Source organism: Tachyglossus aculeatus, chromosome 14 (genome assembly GCF_015852505.1).
Source record: "Tachyglossus aculeatus isolate mTacAcu1 chromosome 14, mTacAcu1.pri, whole genome shotgun sequence".
NCBI lineage: Eukaryota > Metazoa > Chordata > Mammalia > Monotremata > Tachyglossidae > Tachyglossus > Tachyglossus aculeatus.
The window spans coordinates 3,530,533-3,545,781 of NC_052079.1; the positions used below are offsets into that span (position 1 = coordinate 3,530,533).

At 44.0% G+C, this 15,249-nt stretch overlaps 1 protein-coding gene across 1 annotated transcript in view; it reads right to left on the reverse strand.

The window, feature by feature from the left end:
* GPR137C (G protein-coupled receptor 137C) overlaps positions 1 to 15,249 on the reverse strand; it is a 30,639-nt gene that overhangs the window by 7,528 nt on the left and 7,862 nt on the right. Inside the window, exons 2-4 of the mRNA XM_038756830.1 lie at positions 9,103 to 9,146; positions 6,563 to 6,791; positions 3,097 to 3,243 (exon numbers count right to left, since the gene is read on the reverse strand). Coding sequence (XP_038612758.1) covers positions 3,097 to 3,243; positions 6,563 to 6,791; positions 9,103 to 9,146 — 420 coding nt within the window. The remainder of the gene's footprint in view (positions 1 to 3,096; positions 3,244 to 6,562; positions 6,792 to 9,102; positions 9,147 to 15,249) is intronic.

The window sequence follows — 15,249 nt, forward strand, 5'->3', positions numbered from 1 at the left end:
TGACTCCAAAGCCCGTGATGAGAACCCATTATCTCTGACTTCCAAGCCTGTGCTTTTTCCAGTGAGCCACGCTGCTTCTCTGGTCAGTAATGACCAGGGCTGTTTAGGGGGGGTGGAGGGGAGTGTCCCACCCCTCTTCAGACCTGCCTGTCACACTTCCTATCCCCTCACCCCACCACACTCGATAGCCGAGGGCAGCAGCAAAGAAGGCAGCGGAGTTAGGGAGAGAGACGGGAGAGGAGACGTGAGCAGTGGAGATGGGGCAAGAAGGCCGGCCAGCTGGAGCCACCACGTTGAATCCTCCATCAATGGGATTTACTGAGCACTTACTGTGTAGGGAGCACTGCCCTAAGCACTTAGGGCAGTACAATAATAATAATAAAGATGATGGCATTTATTAAGCCCTTAATACGTGCAAAGCACTGTTCTAAGCGCCGGGGAGGTTACAAGGTGATCAGGTTGTCCCACGGGGGTGCTCACGGTCTTAATCCCCATTTTACAGCTGAGGGAACTGAGGCCCAGAGAAGTGAAGTGACTTGCCCAAAGTCACACAGCTGACAATTGGCAGGGCCAGGATTTGAACCCATGACCTCTGACTCCAAAGCCCATGCTCTTTCCACTGAGCCGTGCTGCTTCTGAATAGAGTACCAGCCTCTAGGACTGAAAGGGAATGGGGGGAAACGGGGGTTGTCTAGCACTTAATTAGGTAGCCGACTGCCTCAGGGCACACCCTTGGGTATGCGGATACCTTATGATTTTCAAGGCAGGATCTGATATGTATATATAAAGATATAGATAAAGACATATTTATATATAAAGATATATATAACGATATATATATATATAAAAAGAGATATAGATATAGATATATAAAGATATATATAAAGATATATATATAAAGATATATATATAAAGAGATATATATGAAGATATATATATATAAAGATATATATAGATATAAAGATATATACATAAAGATATATATAAAATATATATACATAAAATATATATACATAAAGATATATATAAATATATATAAAGATATATATATCATATATACATAAAGACATACATATATCACATATACATAAAGATATATATCATATATACATAAAGATATATATATATCATATATACATAAAGAAAGATATATATCATATATAAAGATATATATATATCATATATACATAAAGATATATATATATATCATATATACATAAAGATATATATATCATATATACATAAAGATATATATATATCATATATACATAAAGATATATATATCATATATACATAAAGATATATATATACATATAATATATATATACATAAAGATATATATATACATATATAAAATATATATACATAAAGATATATACATATATAAAATATATATACATAAAGATAGATATAGATATATATATCAGATACACCCATTGAGTTTGATCACATTCTTGATGGACTTATACTAAGGAAAGTTTGCAAGATAGTGCACACGTACACACCCATTTCTTCTGACATTCCAGCACATTCTCTCCGGACAGATGTGCGTTGCTGGGTGAACGTACCCTAATTCCATCGCACCGTTCCAGCCAAAACATTTTGTCTAAGGCCTGCATTGTAGAAGAACGGGCCATACGGACACTCTGTTTGCCTAGAACAGGCGCACCGAACCAAGACAGGGATAAAGCAGCGTGGCTCAATGGCAAGAGCCCGGGCTTTGGAGTCAGAGCTCATGGGTTCAAATCCCGGCTCCGCCAGTTGTCAGCTGTGTGACTCTGGGCAAGTCACTTCACTTCTCTGGGCCTCAGTGACCTTATCTGCAAAATGGGGATTAAGATTGTGAGCCCCCTGTGGGACAACCTGATCGCCTTGTAACCTCCCCGGCGCTTAGAACAGTGCTTTGCACGTATTAAGCGCTGAATAAATGCCATCATTATTATTATTGTTGTACTCCCCTAAGTGCTTAGGGCAGTGCTCCCTACACAGTAAGTGCTCAGTAAATCCCATTGATGGAGGATTCAACCTGGTGGCTCCACCTGGCCGGCCTTCTTACCCCAACTCCACGGCTCACGTCTCCTCTCCCCTCTCTCTCCCCCCAACTCCACCTCTGAGATTGTGTTGTGGGACAACCTGATCAGCTTATAACCTCCCCAGCGCTTAGAACAGTGCTTTGCACAGAGTAAGCGCTTAATAAATCATCATCAATCGTATTTATTGAGCGCTTACTGTGTGCAGAGCACTGTACTAAGCGCTTGGGAAGTACAAGTTGGCAACATATAGAGACAGTCCCTACGCAACGGTGGGCTCACAGTCTAAAAATAATAATAATAAATGCCATCATTGTTGTTATTATTATTATTATTATTATAAAGAGTTATGAGTGGTTTTATTCAAAAGCTTTAGCCCCAACTTTATAATTTCACAGTAAAGTCGTGTTAACTATATGTAACCCAGCACCTTTTCTATACATTCAGAACTGCAGCTTCACCAGAAAGTTAGAACCAAACATTGCATTTCTGTGCATAATTTACATACCTTCTTAATCAAGTACCAACTCATGTACACATTCTCACCTCTTTCTTTCTATTTATAATCTTAGTGGCCACCTTCCCAGCTCTCTCCTTGAAGACAGTATTATTATTATTACTATTTTTAATGGTACTGTTAAGCGTTTACTACCTTCCAAGCACTGTACTCTGAACTGGGTAATCAGGTTGGACACAGTCCCTGTCTCACGTAGGGCTCACAATCGTAATCCCCAGTTTACAGATGAAGCAACTGAGACACAGAGAAGTGAAGTGGCTTGCCCAAGATCACAAAGAAGACACGCAGCGGAGCCAGGATTAGAACCCAGGTCATTCTGACTCCCAGATCTGTGGTTTATCCACCTGGCAAGACTGCTTCTCGCCATCTCGTTCTCATTGTACTCTCTCAAATGATTAGAACAGTGCTCTGAGTAAGTGCTCAATAAGTACAATTCATCAAGACTAGGGGCGGGGAGGGGATGATGTCCACCCCATCCAGACTCTTACTCCTTCTTATTTTCCGTGGCTTACGCTCACATCATCGACACCCGCTATGACGGGAGGTTACCTTGTCAGAAAGGTTATCCCAGCCGTAATTAAATGGGCCCTCTGTATTATCCTGAGATATTGTGATCACCAAATTATAACAAGCTCTTGAAGAGTAGAGAAGGATGACCACAGTCCCTACGACGACAGTCTGACACACAGAAGTGCCCTGAAAGAAAAAAAAAAAGAAGTCACATTAGTAAATTAATTAGCAAATCAATTATTAGAGAAGAAGCATGGCTTAGAGGAAGGAGTATGGGATTGGGAGTCAGAGGACGCGGGTTCTAGTCCTGGCCCTGCCACATGTCTGCTGTGCGACCTTGGGCAATCCACTTAAACTTCTCTGTGCCTCAGTTATCTCATCTTTAAAATGGGGATTAAAACTGTGAGCCCCACGTGGGACAACCTGCTCACCTTGTACCTACCCCAGCGCTTAGCACATAGTAAGTGCTTAACAAATACCCTAATTATTATTATTATTATTATTAATTAAGTTACCTTAACCAATTCAGCACTTAGAACAGGCCAGTGCTTAGAACAGTGCTTGGCACATAGCAAACACTTAACAAGTACCTACCATAATTATTACCTAAACTGTGAGCCCATTGTTGGGTAGGGACCGTCTCTATATGTTGCCAACTTGTACTTCCCAAGCACTTAGTACAGTGCTCTGCACACAGTAAGCGCTCAATAAATACGATTGAATGAATGAATGAATGAATGAATAATTGGGCCGGGGAAAGTTTTCTTAAATTCACAAATTTCCAAATACCAGCTGTGCATCTTCAATTTAGGTGTCTGAACGACTCCATTTCAAGTTCACATAATGATCTGAAAATAACTTTTCCACACTTGGGCTTTAGAAACGTCAAGCTCAAATGGGAATTGTGGCTACACTCAGGCCTGTGTGGCGTGTGTTATTTGGGGATCTGGGAAGAAACCAATCCTAGACCAGCTGATAGTCGGCAACCCCAAGTCAACATAGGAAGAGTGAACCATCAGGGCAATATCAAGGCTCTTTGGAAGTCAGCAACGACCCAATTTATGATTAAACCTTACAAGAATGTAAGGGGGAGGGGACTCAAAGTTAGACCGGTCTTGAGTAGATTTGTTATTTTGCATCTGTACTCTTCCTTCAGAATGCTGAATGAATAGAATCTATTGTCAAGCCTCCATGCTGGAAGGGGCAAAACCGCTATTACAAACACCCGCCAATTCAAACACACTATTCTAATTCGTTAGCCTATGTTTAGTGCATTAAGTGTAACCAATCCTGATCTCAGAAGAGTTTAAAATGACTCTCCCTAGACATTTTATGTTTTCCTTCTATAGCAAGGAGTGGCACTTGGTTCTTTATTCATGCCAGCTTGCTTGAGACCATTCATTCAATCTTATTTGAGCGCTTACCGTGTGTAGAGCACTGTACTAAGCACTTGGAAGGTACAATTCTTCCTCCCTTCAAGGCCCTACTGAGAGCTCACCTCCTCCAGGAGGCCTTCCCAGACTGAGCCCCTTCCTTCCTCTCCCCCTCGTGCCCCTCTCCATCCCCCCCAATCTTATCTCCTGCCCTTCCCCACAGCACCTGCATAAATGTATATATGTTTGTACATATTTGTTACTCTATTTATTTATTTTACTTGTACATATCTATTTTATTTTATTTTGTTAGTATGTTTGGTTTTGTTCTCTGTCTCCCCCTTTTAGACTGTGAGCCCACTGTTGGGTAGGGACTGTCTCTATAGTTGCCAACTTGTACTTCCCAAGCGCTTAGTACGGTGCTCTGCACACAGTAAGCGCTCAATAAATATGATTGATGATGATGAATTCAGTAAGAGAGAGACAATCCCTGCTCACAGCAGGGCTACAGTCTGGGGGTGGTGGGGGACAGACATCAAAATGAGTAAACAGGCATCAATATAAATAGAATTATATATGTACATGTATACATGTATAAGTGCTATGGGGGGAAAAAGAGCTAAGGGAGTGAGTTGGGGCAACACAGAGTGGATGGGGAGCTGAGGAAAAAGGGGGGCTTAGTCTGGGAAGGCCTCTTGGAGGAGGTGTGCCTTCTGTAGGCTTTTGGCTGGGGGAAGGGAGTGTGATTGCTTGGTGGATTTGAGAAGGGAGGGCGTTCCAGGCCAAAGCGTTCCTCCACCCCAAGAGATCTCCAGTCAGGCCTGCTTCAGTCATCCGACAATATTTCAAAGGAAGTTCAAATGAGCTCCTGATAATTTAAGTTCCCGGTTAGCAAATCAGGATCTTCTTCAAAATTTCTTCACCAGCTGAAATTGATTTTTCAGGTCAAGTCATCTGCAAGCCTGACTACGGTCCCGGGGAATTTCAAGACAAATTTCTTCTCCTGGACAAGGTGGATCTTATAGTCTGATTAGACTGTGAGCCCAATGTTGGGCAGGGACTGTCTCTATATGTTGCCAATTTGTACTTCCCAAGCGCTTAGTACAGTGCTCTGCACACAGCAAGCACTTAATAAATACGATTGATGATGATGATGATATGCTGCTTTCCGACAAGCTTCCCCGACAGCCTACCCTAGCGTTTCATCCCTGTGCTCTGGCAACAGGCATTCACGCCAGGTTGGGGCAGGACCTCTTGGCTTGGCTGAATGTTACAGTTCTGTTCATTTTTATCTCACTAATTTCCAAATTAGGCAAGTTTTCCTGATCAAACCCTGGTGGTTCTGATCCACCACATCCCTGCTGACTGGTAACGGTTGAGAAGTTCTAAGAACACTGACCCGAGGAGCTCTGTTGAAGAGTGACAAAACAAAAAAACCCCCACACCCACCTAAAAGTCCAGCTAACAAGGATGTTTTCCTTTACCCAGGGAGATTTGAAGTATTTTACCCATATTAGTATTCATGGCAAAGCTGTAGAGATGCACCTTTCAAGAATTAGAGCATAAAACACAGAGCATTCGCAAGATAGATTCTAAAGCCGTTCTTAAAAGGAAAACCACATCCTGACACGATTTAACTACTGAGCCAACTCTATGAAGATGCGACCCATTAATAGTCTAATTGGTGCTCTTGCAAGAGCCTTCCATTTTTAGAAAGGTACAATTGTTCTCGTACAACAGGAAACCAAAATCTTTCTAAACAGGCCTTTGTTCATTAGACCAATACCTTGATTCGTCCTATACGTGCTACCTGTGAGTACTGAAACAATTCTTCACACAGAATTAAAAAAAAATGTATCTGCTTTGTGACTGCAAGCTATAAGCCTGACAAGTTGCAAGAAGTTTCAAAATCAAGACTGGAAAAAAAAAAAAAGTCTTCCTTTGATAGCAGCTTTGTTTTAAATGCTTTTAAACTTCCATTTTGAAACTGGAACGCCTCTTTTCCTGCTGAAGACTTCCCAGATTTAGGATCTGCTATTCAAATCCCCTAGTGACAGCTTCTTAAATATACTGTGATGTTATACTAACACTCAGAGATTAAGAAGTCTTTTTAATGGGAAAAAAACATTTACCTTTGATTCGAGGTAGACATTTGCTGATGACATTTTTGTAATTTTGAAGATATAAATAGCTAATGAAATACCACAGAGGATGAAGAGACTATCATTTATCAGGGCTCGAGCAGACATTGTCCACTTTAGCTGATTTTCAGGGATGCCTTTATGAACCAACATTGCACAGGTTAAATTCACCCCCAGAAAGATGAGGCTCGCCAATATAAAGCCCAGATGCAGTAGAATTCTGGAAAAAAAGAACAACAAATAAACATGTTAGGCTCTTGAATTCATAACTGCCAAATAGGTATGGAAAATCCCAACACAAATTACTTTGAAAAATCCACACCCAATTATTCTTTTTTGACAATCTTTATTTTCTAGCAGCCTGGCTCAGTGGCAAGAGCCTGGGCTTGGGAGTCAGAGGACGTGGGTTCTGATCCTGGCTCTACTTGTCTGCTGTGTGACCTTGGGCAAGTCACTTCATTTCTCTGTGCCTCAGTTACCTCATTTGTGAAATGGGGATTAAGACTGTGGGCCCCACGTGGGACAACCTGATGACTTTGTATCTGCTCCAGCGCTTAGAACAGTGCTTGGCACACAGTAAGTGCTTAACAAATATCATAATTCTTCTTCTTCTTCTAGAACTTCCTTTGCAAACATCCAAATCGACTTTGCCTGCTTAAACCTTTATGTTTCAGTGTAGCAGAAGGGGAAAAAAATAGCCAAATCCAAGTAAACCAGCCTAGAATGTGCAAGCTTTAGATGCACAAAGGCCACTTCAGTGGCTTTCAAAAAAAAAAAAAGCCATTTTCAGTGGCTTAAAAGCCTGCGTGGATCAGCAAAATATAAGCCCGAATGGCCACCGGCTCTCTCTGATCTAAGTACTCTTGACTTTGTTTCCCTGCAGCCCTTCAGTACACTGTAAAAAGAGAGGGGAAAATATCTGTGTTGGGTTTGAGCTGGCCAGACAGACCTTGTCACGAGGCCCAGGGGACTCCCATGATATCTCCCATGTCCAGAGTGTGTGGGAAGCACGGCTAATTGCTGTCCAGAGACCACGACCCCAGGGTAGGCTTCTTGTGAGTCATTAGCAAAGCATCATCTTGGGGCCGGCAAGGGCAGGCAGAAGCAAGCAGCATGGCCTAGTGGATAGACCACGGGCCTGGGACTTAGAAGGTCATGGAAGCAGCGTGGCTCAGTTGAAAGAGCCCGGGCTTTGGAGTCAGAGGTCACGGGTTCAAATCCCGCCTCTGCCACTTAGCTGTGTGACTTTGGGCAGGTCACTTAACTTCTCTGTGCCTCAGTTCCCCGTCTGTAAAATGGGGATTAAGACTGGGAGCCCCACGTGGGACAACCCGATCACCAGGTAAACTCCCCAGCGCTTAGAACAGTGCTTTGCACACAGTAAGCGCTTCATAAATGCCATTATTATTATTACTATGGATTCTAATCCTGGCTCTGCCACTCGTCTGCTGGGTGACCCTGGACAAGTCACTTCACTGGGCCTCAGTTCCCTCATCTGGAAAATGAGGATCAAGACTGTGAGCCCCACGTGGGGCAGGGACCACGTCCAACACGACTTGCTTGGATCCACCCCAGAGCTTAGTACAGTGCCCGGCACATAGTAAGTGCTTTAACAATTATTATTGTTAGGTAGTCAAAGAGGAAGTGGTGGATTGGAGTTGCCGGGAGGGCAGCATCCCCTTTGCCCATTATCTCACCGGGAAGCCCAGCCTAGGCTGGCACTGCCCAGAATTGGAAGCAGGGCTCCACTGGGGCCAGGTCAGAGTGAATGCGGACTCTTGCCCTAGTCAGGATCGGGCCTCGCTTAGCCCAGAGCCTAAGGAGAGGTGGCCCAACAATCCCTAACCCTTTCCTGAAATGGGGAAGCAGTGTGACGTAGAGGAAAGAGCCCGGGTTTCGGAGTCAGAGAACCTGAGTTCTCATCCCGGCTCTGCCAGCTGCTTGCTGTGTGACCTTGGGCAAATCACTTACCTTTCTGTGCCTCAGATTCATCAACTGTCAAGTGGGGATACCTGTTCCTCCTGCTACTTAGCCGGGAGCCCCATGCGGGACAGGGACTGTGTCCAGCCTAATTCATTTGTACCTATTCCAGCAGTTACGTTTGACAAACAGTAAGCACTTAAATGCTTTAAAAAAGGGAGAAGCCAATTAAATTATTGTCTCCGACTCCTCCGGTAACGCCTTATATCGGCAATTTTGGGATACGTCCTCCCAGCAAAGTACTTAGTCTGAGGAGCTTGTAGATATCGAGAGTTCTAAAGATAGTAAGTAGCAATCACCACTGATGGGAACTCATGGAGAAGAGTAGCCAGCCCAGGTGGGAACCTGTGTTCCAAAGTCTTAACTTCTCCCTTGCGTTATTTACAAAAGCTAAAGCGACCGATTTGCTATTGACGCGCCCGTGCTTCTGAACTTGGCTTCAGACCGTTAAAGCGCATTTCCTCACCCCCTCCCTGCCAAGTTCTTCCATGGAGAGATATATTTCTGGCCTCTAAGCTTGTGTTGACACAAAAACCTCCAGCAAAACTTACTTGTTTTTGTCGAGTTCGGCTGCACATCTGACTTTACAGATAACCTAGAAAGAAAGAAAGTTGTGGAAGGTATGAACAGTGTCATTTTTTTAAAATAGTATCCTTACGCACTTACTAAGTGCACTGTTCTAAGCTCTGAAATAGACATAAATTAATAAGGTTGGACACAGTCCGTGTCCCACGTGGGGCTAAAGGTCTAGAGGGGAGGGAGAGCAGGTACTGAATCCTCATTACCTGAGGCATAGTGAAGTTAAATGACTTGCCCAGGGTCTCACAGCAGACAAGTGGAGAAACGGGCTTGGCTATATTTTACTTGGCTAGAAGACTCTGGTTCTGCATTCTGTCTAGTGCCAGCTCCCTTCTAAAACCACCAAGCCCGTCTCTCCTGTTGGGCTGCAAGGTTCCCTTGGGTAGGGAAACGTGTCTTTGCTCTCAGTACCTCCCAAATGCTTAGTACAGTGCGTCGCGTTCAGTGGGTACTCAAATACTGTCAGTGCTGCTACTACGACTACCATCTAGTTCGAGAAACAGAAAACGACAAGGCAAAGGAGCTGAGCAGGAGATGGCAGAGGGTTTGGAAGCGAAAGGCAGAGTGGAAGGGGAAGGCAGCGATGACACCCCATCGAGAAAGTACCAGCAAGCGGGGAATCGGTGGCTTGGGAGCCTGCACACAAAATTTGCCTGGTTCCTGGAAAAAGACGGTGGTATATTTCACAGCAAACAAACGGATGGAATAATTGCCCAGGTAAAAGCCACAGACGGGGGCTCAAAGCTAAAGCGTTTCTCAGTTGGCCTAGAGTAACCTAGTTTTTTTTATACAGAGAGATGGAAGCCAGACAGTCCTACCCTCTGGGAATTTAACACAACCCTCACAAGCACAGTGGCTAGAGAATTGGCGGTTTGGCAACCTACTCCCCGCCCCCCACACCTTAGGTAGGTGTCAGGGGTGGAGGGGAAGCAAGGAGGAGAAGAGTAAGGAGGAAGAGTCAGTAGTCTGCTAGTGTTGGTAGTAATCTGACAGGCCACAGCTCTCCCTACTTTCAAATCAAACAATAGTATTTATTTACTGAGCGTCTACTGTGTGTATTCCCTGCTCCCAAGGAGAACAGTGGAGGATGGAGGCATTAAATTACATGTAAGGGGAAGCAACAGAATACAAAAATACCTAAAAAAATGCAAAGAGCGAAGCAGGATGGCCTAGTGGAAAGGCCACGTGGGAGTCAGAGTACTAGGTTCTAATTCTGCTCTGCCAAATGCTAATTGTGTGACCTCAGGCAAGTTATTTAACCTTTCTGTGCCTCAGTTTCCTCAACTATAAAATGGCGATTCAATACCCATTCTCCCTCCTGTGAGCCTCATGTGACAGGGATATTGTCCAACCTAATTAACGTGTATCTACCTCAGTGCTTAGAACAGTGCTTGACATATAGTAAGCTCTTAACATACCATTTTTTTTTTTAAAAAAAGGGGGTAGAGATCAGAGGTTGAGTAGCCAAGCGGCGAGGCAGTCCTTCCTTTAGACTGTGTCTCGTGGGAAAGTACTGGGATCTGATTATATTTTGTAGCTACCCCAGCGCTTAGAACACAGTAAGCACTTAAGCGATTACATTATTATTACTAGAGGGAGGAAATAGGGTTGGGGGATGAGAGATCATTCAGGGAGGGCCTCCAGGAGATGTGATTTCAGAAGGGCTGTGCAAATGGGAAGCAGTGTGGCTCAGTGGAAAGAGCACGGGCTTTGGAGTCAGAAGTCAGGGGTTCAAATCCCGGCTCTGCCAATTGTCAGCTGTGTGACTTTGGGCAAGTCACTTCACTGGGCTTCAGTTACCTCATCTGTAAAATGGGGGTTAAGACTGTGAGGCCCCTGTGGGACAATCTGATCACCTTGTAACCTCCCCAGCGCTTAGAACAGTGCTTTGCACATAGTAAGCACTTAAATGCCATTATTATTATTACTATTATGGCAAGGAGGAGAGGGGGGAAAGCGATGGTCATCCATCCGCTGTGAAAGGGGAGGGAATTTCAGGCAGAATAGAGGGTGTAAGAGGTCAGAGGTGAGAGATAAGAATGAGGAGCTGTGAGTAGCTTGGTTTGGGCAGCTCATTGTACCAAGGGTTTGGGAAGGCTTTTCTTTAAAAAAAAAAAAATGTATTTAAGTGTTTACTTTGTGCCAGTCACTGTACTAAGCTCTGGGGTAGATACAAGTTGAACACAGTCCCTGTCCCACATAGGGCTTACAGTCTTAATCTCCATTTTTCAGATGAAGTAACTGAGGTACAGAGAAGTTAAAAGATTTGCCCAAGGTCACACAGCAGAGCGTGGTGGAGCTGGGATTAGAACCGGGTCCTCTGATTCCCAGGCCCGTGCTCTTTCTACTGGACCATGCTGCTCCTCTTAAGGGTGAACACCCCAAAATCCTATTTCCCAACAAGTGGCATTAGGGAGGAGGGTTCTGATGTTGAACACAAGAGTTTGGAGTCCACAAAGACACAGACCTGAAGAATCCCAGCTGAATGTGCGCAGAGCAGCACTGGGCACTGATTCACCTGAGTGGTCTTAGTTGCCCCTCTAAATTTTAGGGTTTGCTCCTGGACTGAAGCCGCTCAGGGTTAGAAAAACTGGAGGGAGAGATCTAGAAAGAAGGAGAGGGGGTGTGTGCACCCTTGGCCTCTTGTACACCAAACTTTTGGGACAGAATTAGCCAGCAGCTGGGAGCCGGGAAGTGACCTGTCATGGCTCCATCTACGCCTACACATATTTGTAACTTTCCTAGGGCAAATAAGAGAACTCATCGCTCTCTTTCAAGAAAGGAGATTCTGAAGATTACCCCGAGGAGATTACTCTGAGGAGATGAGAGGAGCAGTCCCAAATTTTTGCCTGGAAGTACGCTGAATTAATATTACTGTTTTTCATAACACCACTCCACCCACAATATATTCTCAGGCAATTCTATTCATCAATCAATCGTATTTATTGAGCGCTTACTGTGTGCAGAGCACTGTACTAAGTGCTTGGGAAGTGTAAGTTGGCAACATATAGAGACAGTCCCTACCCAACAGTGGGCTCGCAGTCTAGAAGGGGGAGACAGAGAACAAAGCCAAACATATTAACAAAATAAAATAAATAGAATAGATATGTACAAGTAAAATAAATAAGAGTAATAAATATGTACATGTTTATGTTATGTATATGTTTATATATAATATACGTATAAAGTACATATATAAAATAAGTATTTTAATGTAAACATATGTACATGTTTGTATTAAAATAAAGTATATTAAAATACTTTAACACAAGCGATCGTTTAATTGAAATAAATTAGAGTTATTCAGTTTTTGATTGGCCCTCTACCATAGTCTTTTCTTCTAATTTATGTTTCTGAAGAGTCTATTGTTAAAAATGATGGGCGGGCCAGACCGTTCTTAGATTTTTTTTTTTTTTAGTCTATGGCGAAGGAGTGTGTAATTGTGTGACCAAAGACTTCTACAACCGACTTTAGCTCTTACATTCCTTCCCAGTTTTGCTTTCTCTTCTTCGAATTATTGTGTCTACAAGCTCCTCGAGAAGAGGGATCATGCCTTTTAACTCTACTGTACTACCCAAAGTGCACACAGTGCTCTGTGCAGCGAAGATGTGGAATATTATTGATTTAGAACATCTACTTTCTTAGTCATGACCTATGCACACTGTCAGAGTACTTTTACTAAAGCCATGGGAAGTAGTATGGCATATCTCCCCCTCTCCATCCCTCCATCTTACCTCCTTCCCTTCCCCACAGCACCTGTATATATGTATATATGTTTGTACATATTTATTACTCTATTTATTTTACTTGTACATATCTATTCTATTTATTTTATTTTGTTAGTATGTTTGGTTTTGTTCTCTCTCTCCCCCTTTTAGACTGTGAGCCCACTGTTGGGTAGGGACTGTCTCTATATGTTGCCAACTTGTACTTCCCAAGCGCTTAGTACAGTGCTCTGCACACAGTAAGCGCTCAACAAATACGATTGATGATGATGATGATGACAGCGAACAGAGCACTGGCCTGAAATTTAGGAGATCATGGGTTCTAATCCCGGCTCCGCCATTTGTCTGTGGTGTGACCTCGGGCACGTCGCTTCACTTTTCTGTGCCTTGCTTCCCTCATCTATCAAATGGGGATTAAGACTGTGAGCTCCATGTGGGACAGGGACTGTGTCTAACCCAGTCCTTAGTACAGTGCCCGGCACATAATAAGCGCTTCACAAATACCGCAGTTATTAATAAAGCCCTCCTAATCCATTTTTATTAGAGTGTGAGCCTCTTGTGGGATAGACACCGTGTCCAACCTGCGTATCTCTTATCTACCCTAGGGTGCGGCACACAGTAAGCGCTTAACAAGTACTACAGTTATTAATATAGTGTCTTTTTGGATTCCTTACATCTTTTCCTCCTGGGCCTGACCTGCGGTCCTTGCGGAATGACAGGAAGGAGGAGAAGACCCACAAACTGGAAAGAGAAGGCTGTGGTTGACCATCCTCTTGTGCGAAGCTATTTCAATCCACTCCCCTTGTGCTGATTTGGTCAGATGGTGAGAGGGGCCCCAGATTGGCAGTTGGAGAATGTTTCCACCACCTCCCTGGCTGAAGGTCAGGAAAAAGAAGAGTTTGCGAGGAGGAGGAGGAGGAGGAGGGCAGGCTCAAAATGTGAAGCGACTGGCGGCAGTCATCTTGAACGCTGCAGAACCACGCACCCGGGCCTCGTAGGTGCTCCACCGAGTCAGTCAGGCCCCTGATGAACACAGCCAAAGTTTACTGAGCCCGCTTACAACGTGGATCCTCAAAAGATACCGACTCTACTGACTGTTTATCGCACTGGCGAGACGGGCTTTTGTGCCAGGAGAGGACTTCGCTATTGACATTTGGAATCGACCGCTTCTTACCTTTTATATCGGTCTCCGAAAAGAGTCTGTCGGGTCAGTTGGACCAGGTACAGACCACTTATATTGATCTCTTGGAAAAAAAAAAAAATCGATGGAGTGAAAACTTCCAGATTGCTAAATCTGGCCTCTGATGTAGTTCTTAGTAAGCAAGCAGTTAAGTTTAGGCTATAGAATACTTCCCCCTTAGCTCCAAGAGACTTACCTGCTTTAGCTCCTTCTCCCCTCCCACTAAGCATTTTTCCCAAACCCAATTCTTCCTAGTTTTTCCCAAACATGTTTAATACCATCACTCATCCTAACCTGCCTGGATTACTGCATCAGCCTCCTGCCTCTCCCCACTCCAGTCGGTACTTCACTCTGTTGTCCAGATCATTTTTCTACAAAAACGTTCATGACTTGGCCTTCCCAGACTGAGCCCCTTCCCTCCTCTCCCCCTCTCCATCCCCCTCATCTTACCTCCTTCCCTTCCCCACAGCACCTGTATATATGTATATATGTTTGGACATATTTACTACTCTATTTATTTATTTTATTTGTACATATCTATTCTATTTATTTTATTTTGTTAGTATGTTTGGTTTTGTTCTCTGTCTCCCCCTTTTAGACTGTGAGCCCACTGTTGGGTAGGGACTGTCTCTATATGTTGCCAATTTGTACTTCCCAAGCGCTTAGTACAGTGCTCTGCACATAGTAAGCGCTCAATACGATTGATGATGATGACTTGTCTCCCCATTTCTCACAAAACTCCAGCGGTTACCCTCCACCTCAAATAAAAACTTCTCGCCATTGGCTTTAAAACACTTAACCACCTTGCCCCCTCCAACCTCACTTCGTTACTGTCCTATTACAACCCAGCCCGAAAACTTCGGTCCCTCTAATGCTAACCTGCTCACTGTGCCTTGATCTCACCAATGATCCCTCACCTACATCCCGCCTCTGGCCTGGAACATCCTCCCTCCTCAAATCCAACAGATAATTACTCTCCCTCCCTTCAAGGCCTTACCGAAGGCCCATCTCCTCCAGGAGGCCTTCCCTGATAAGCTCCCCCTTTCCCCCTCTCCCTTCTGCATCACCCTGACTTGCTCCCTTTGTTCTTCCCCCCTTCCAGCCCCACAGCTCTTATGTACACATCTGTCATTTATTTCTTTCTGTTCATGTCTGCCTCGCCCTCTAGACTCTAAGCTCGTGTGGACAGGGAATGTGTCTGTTAACTGCTGTGT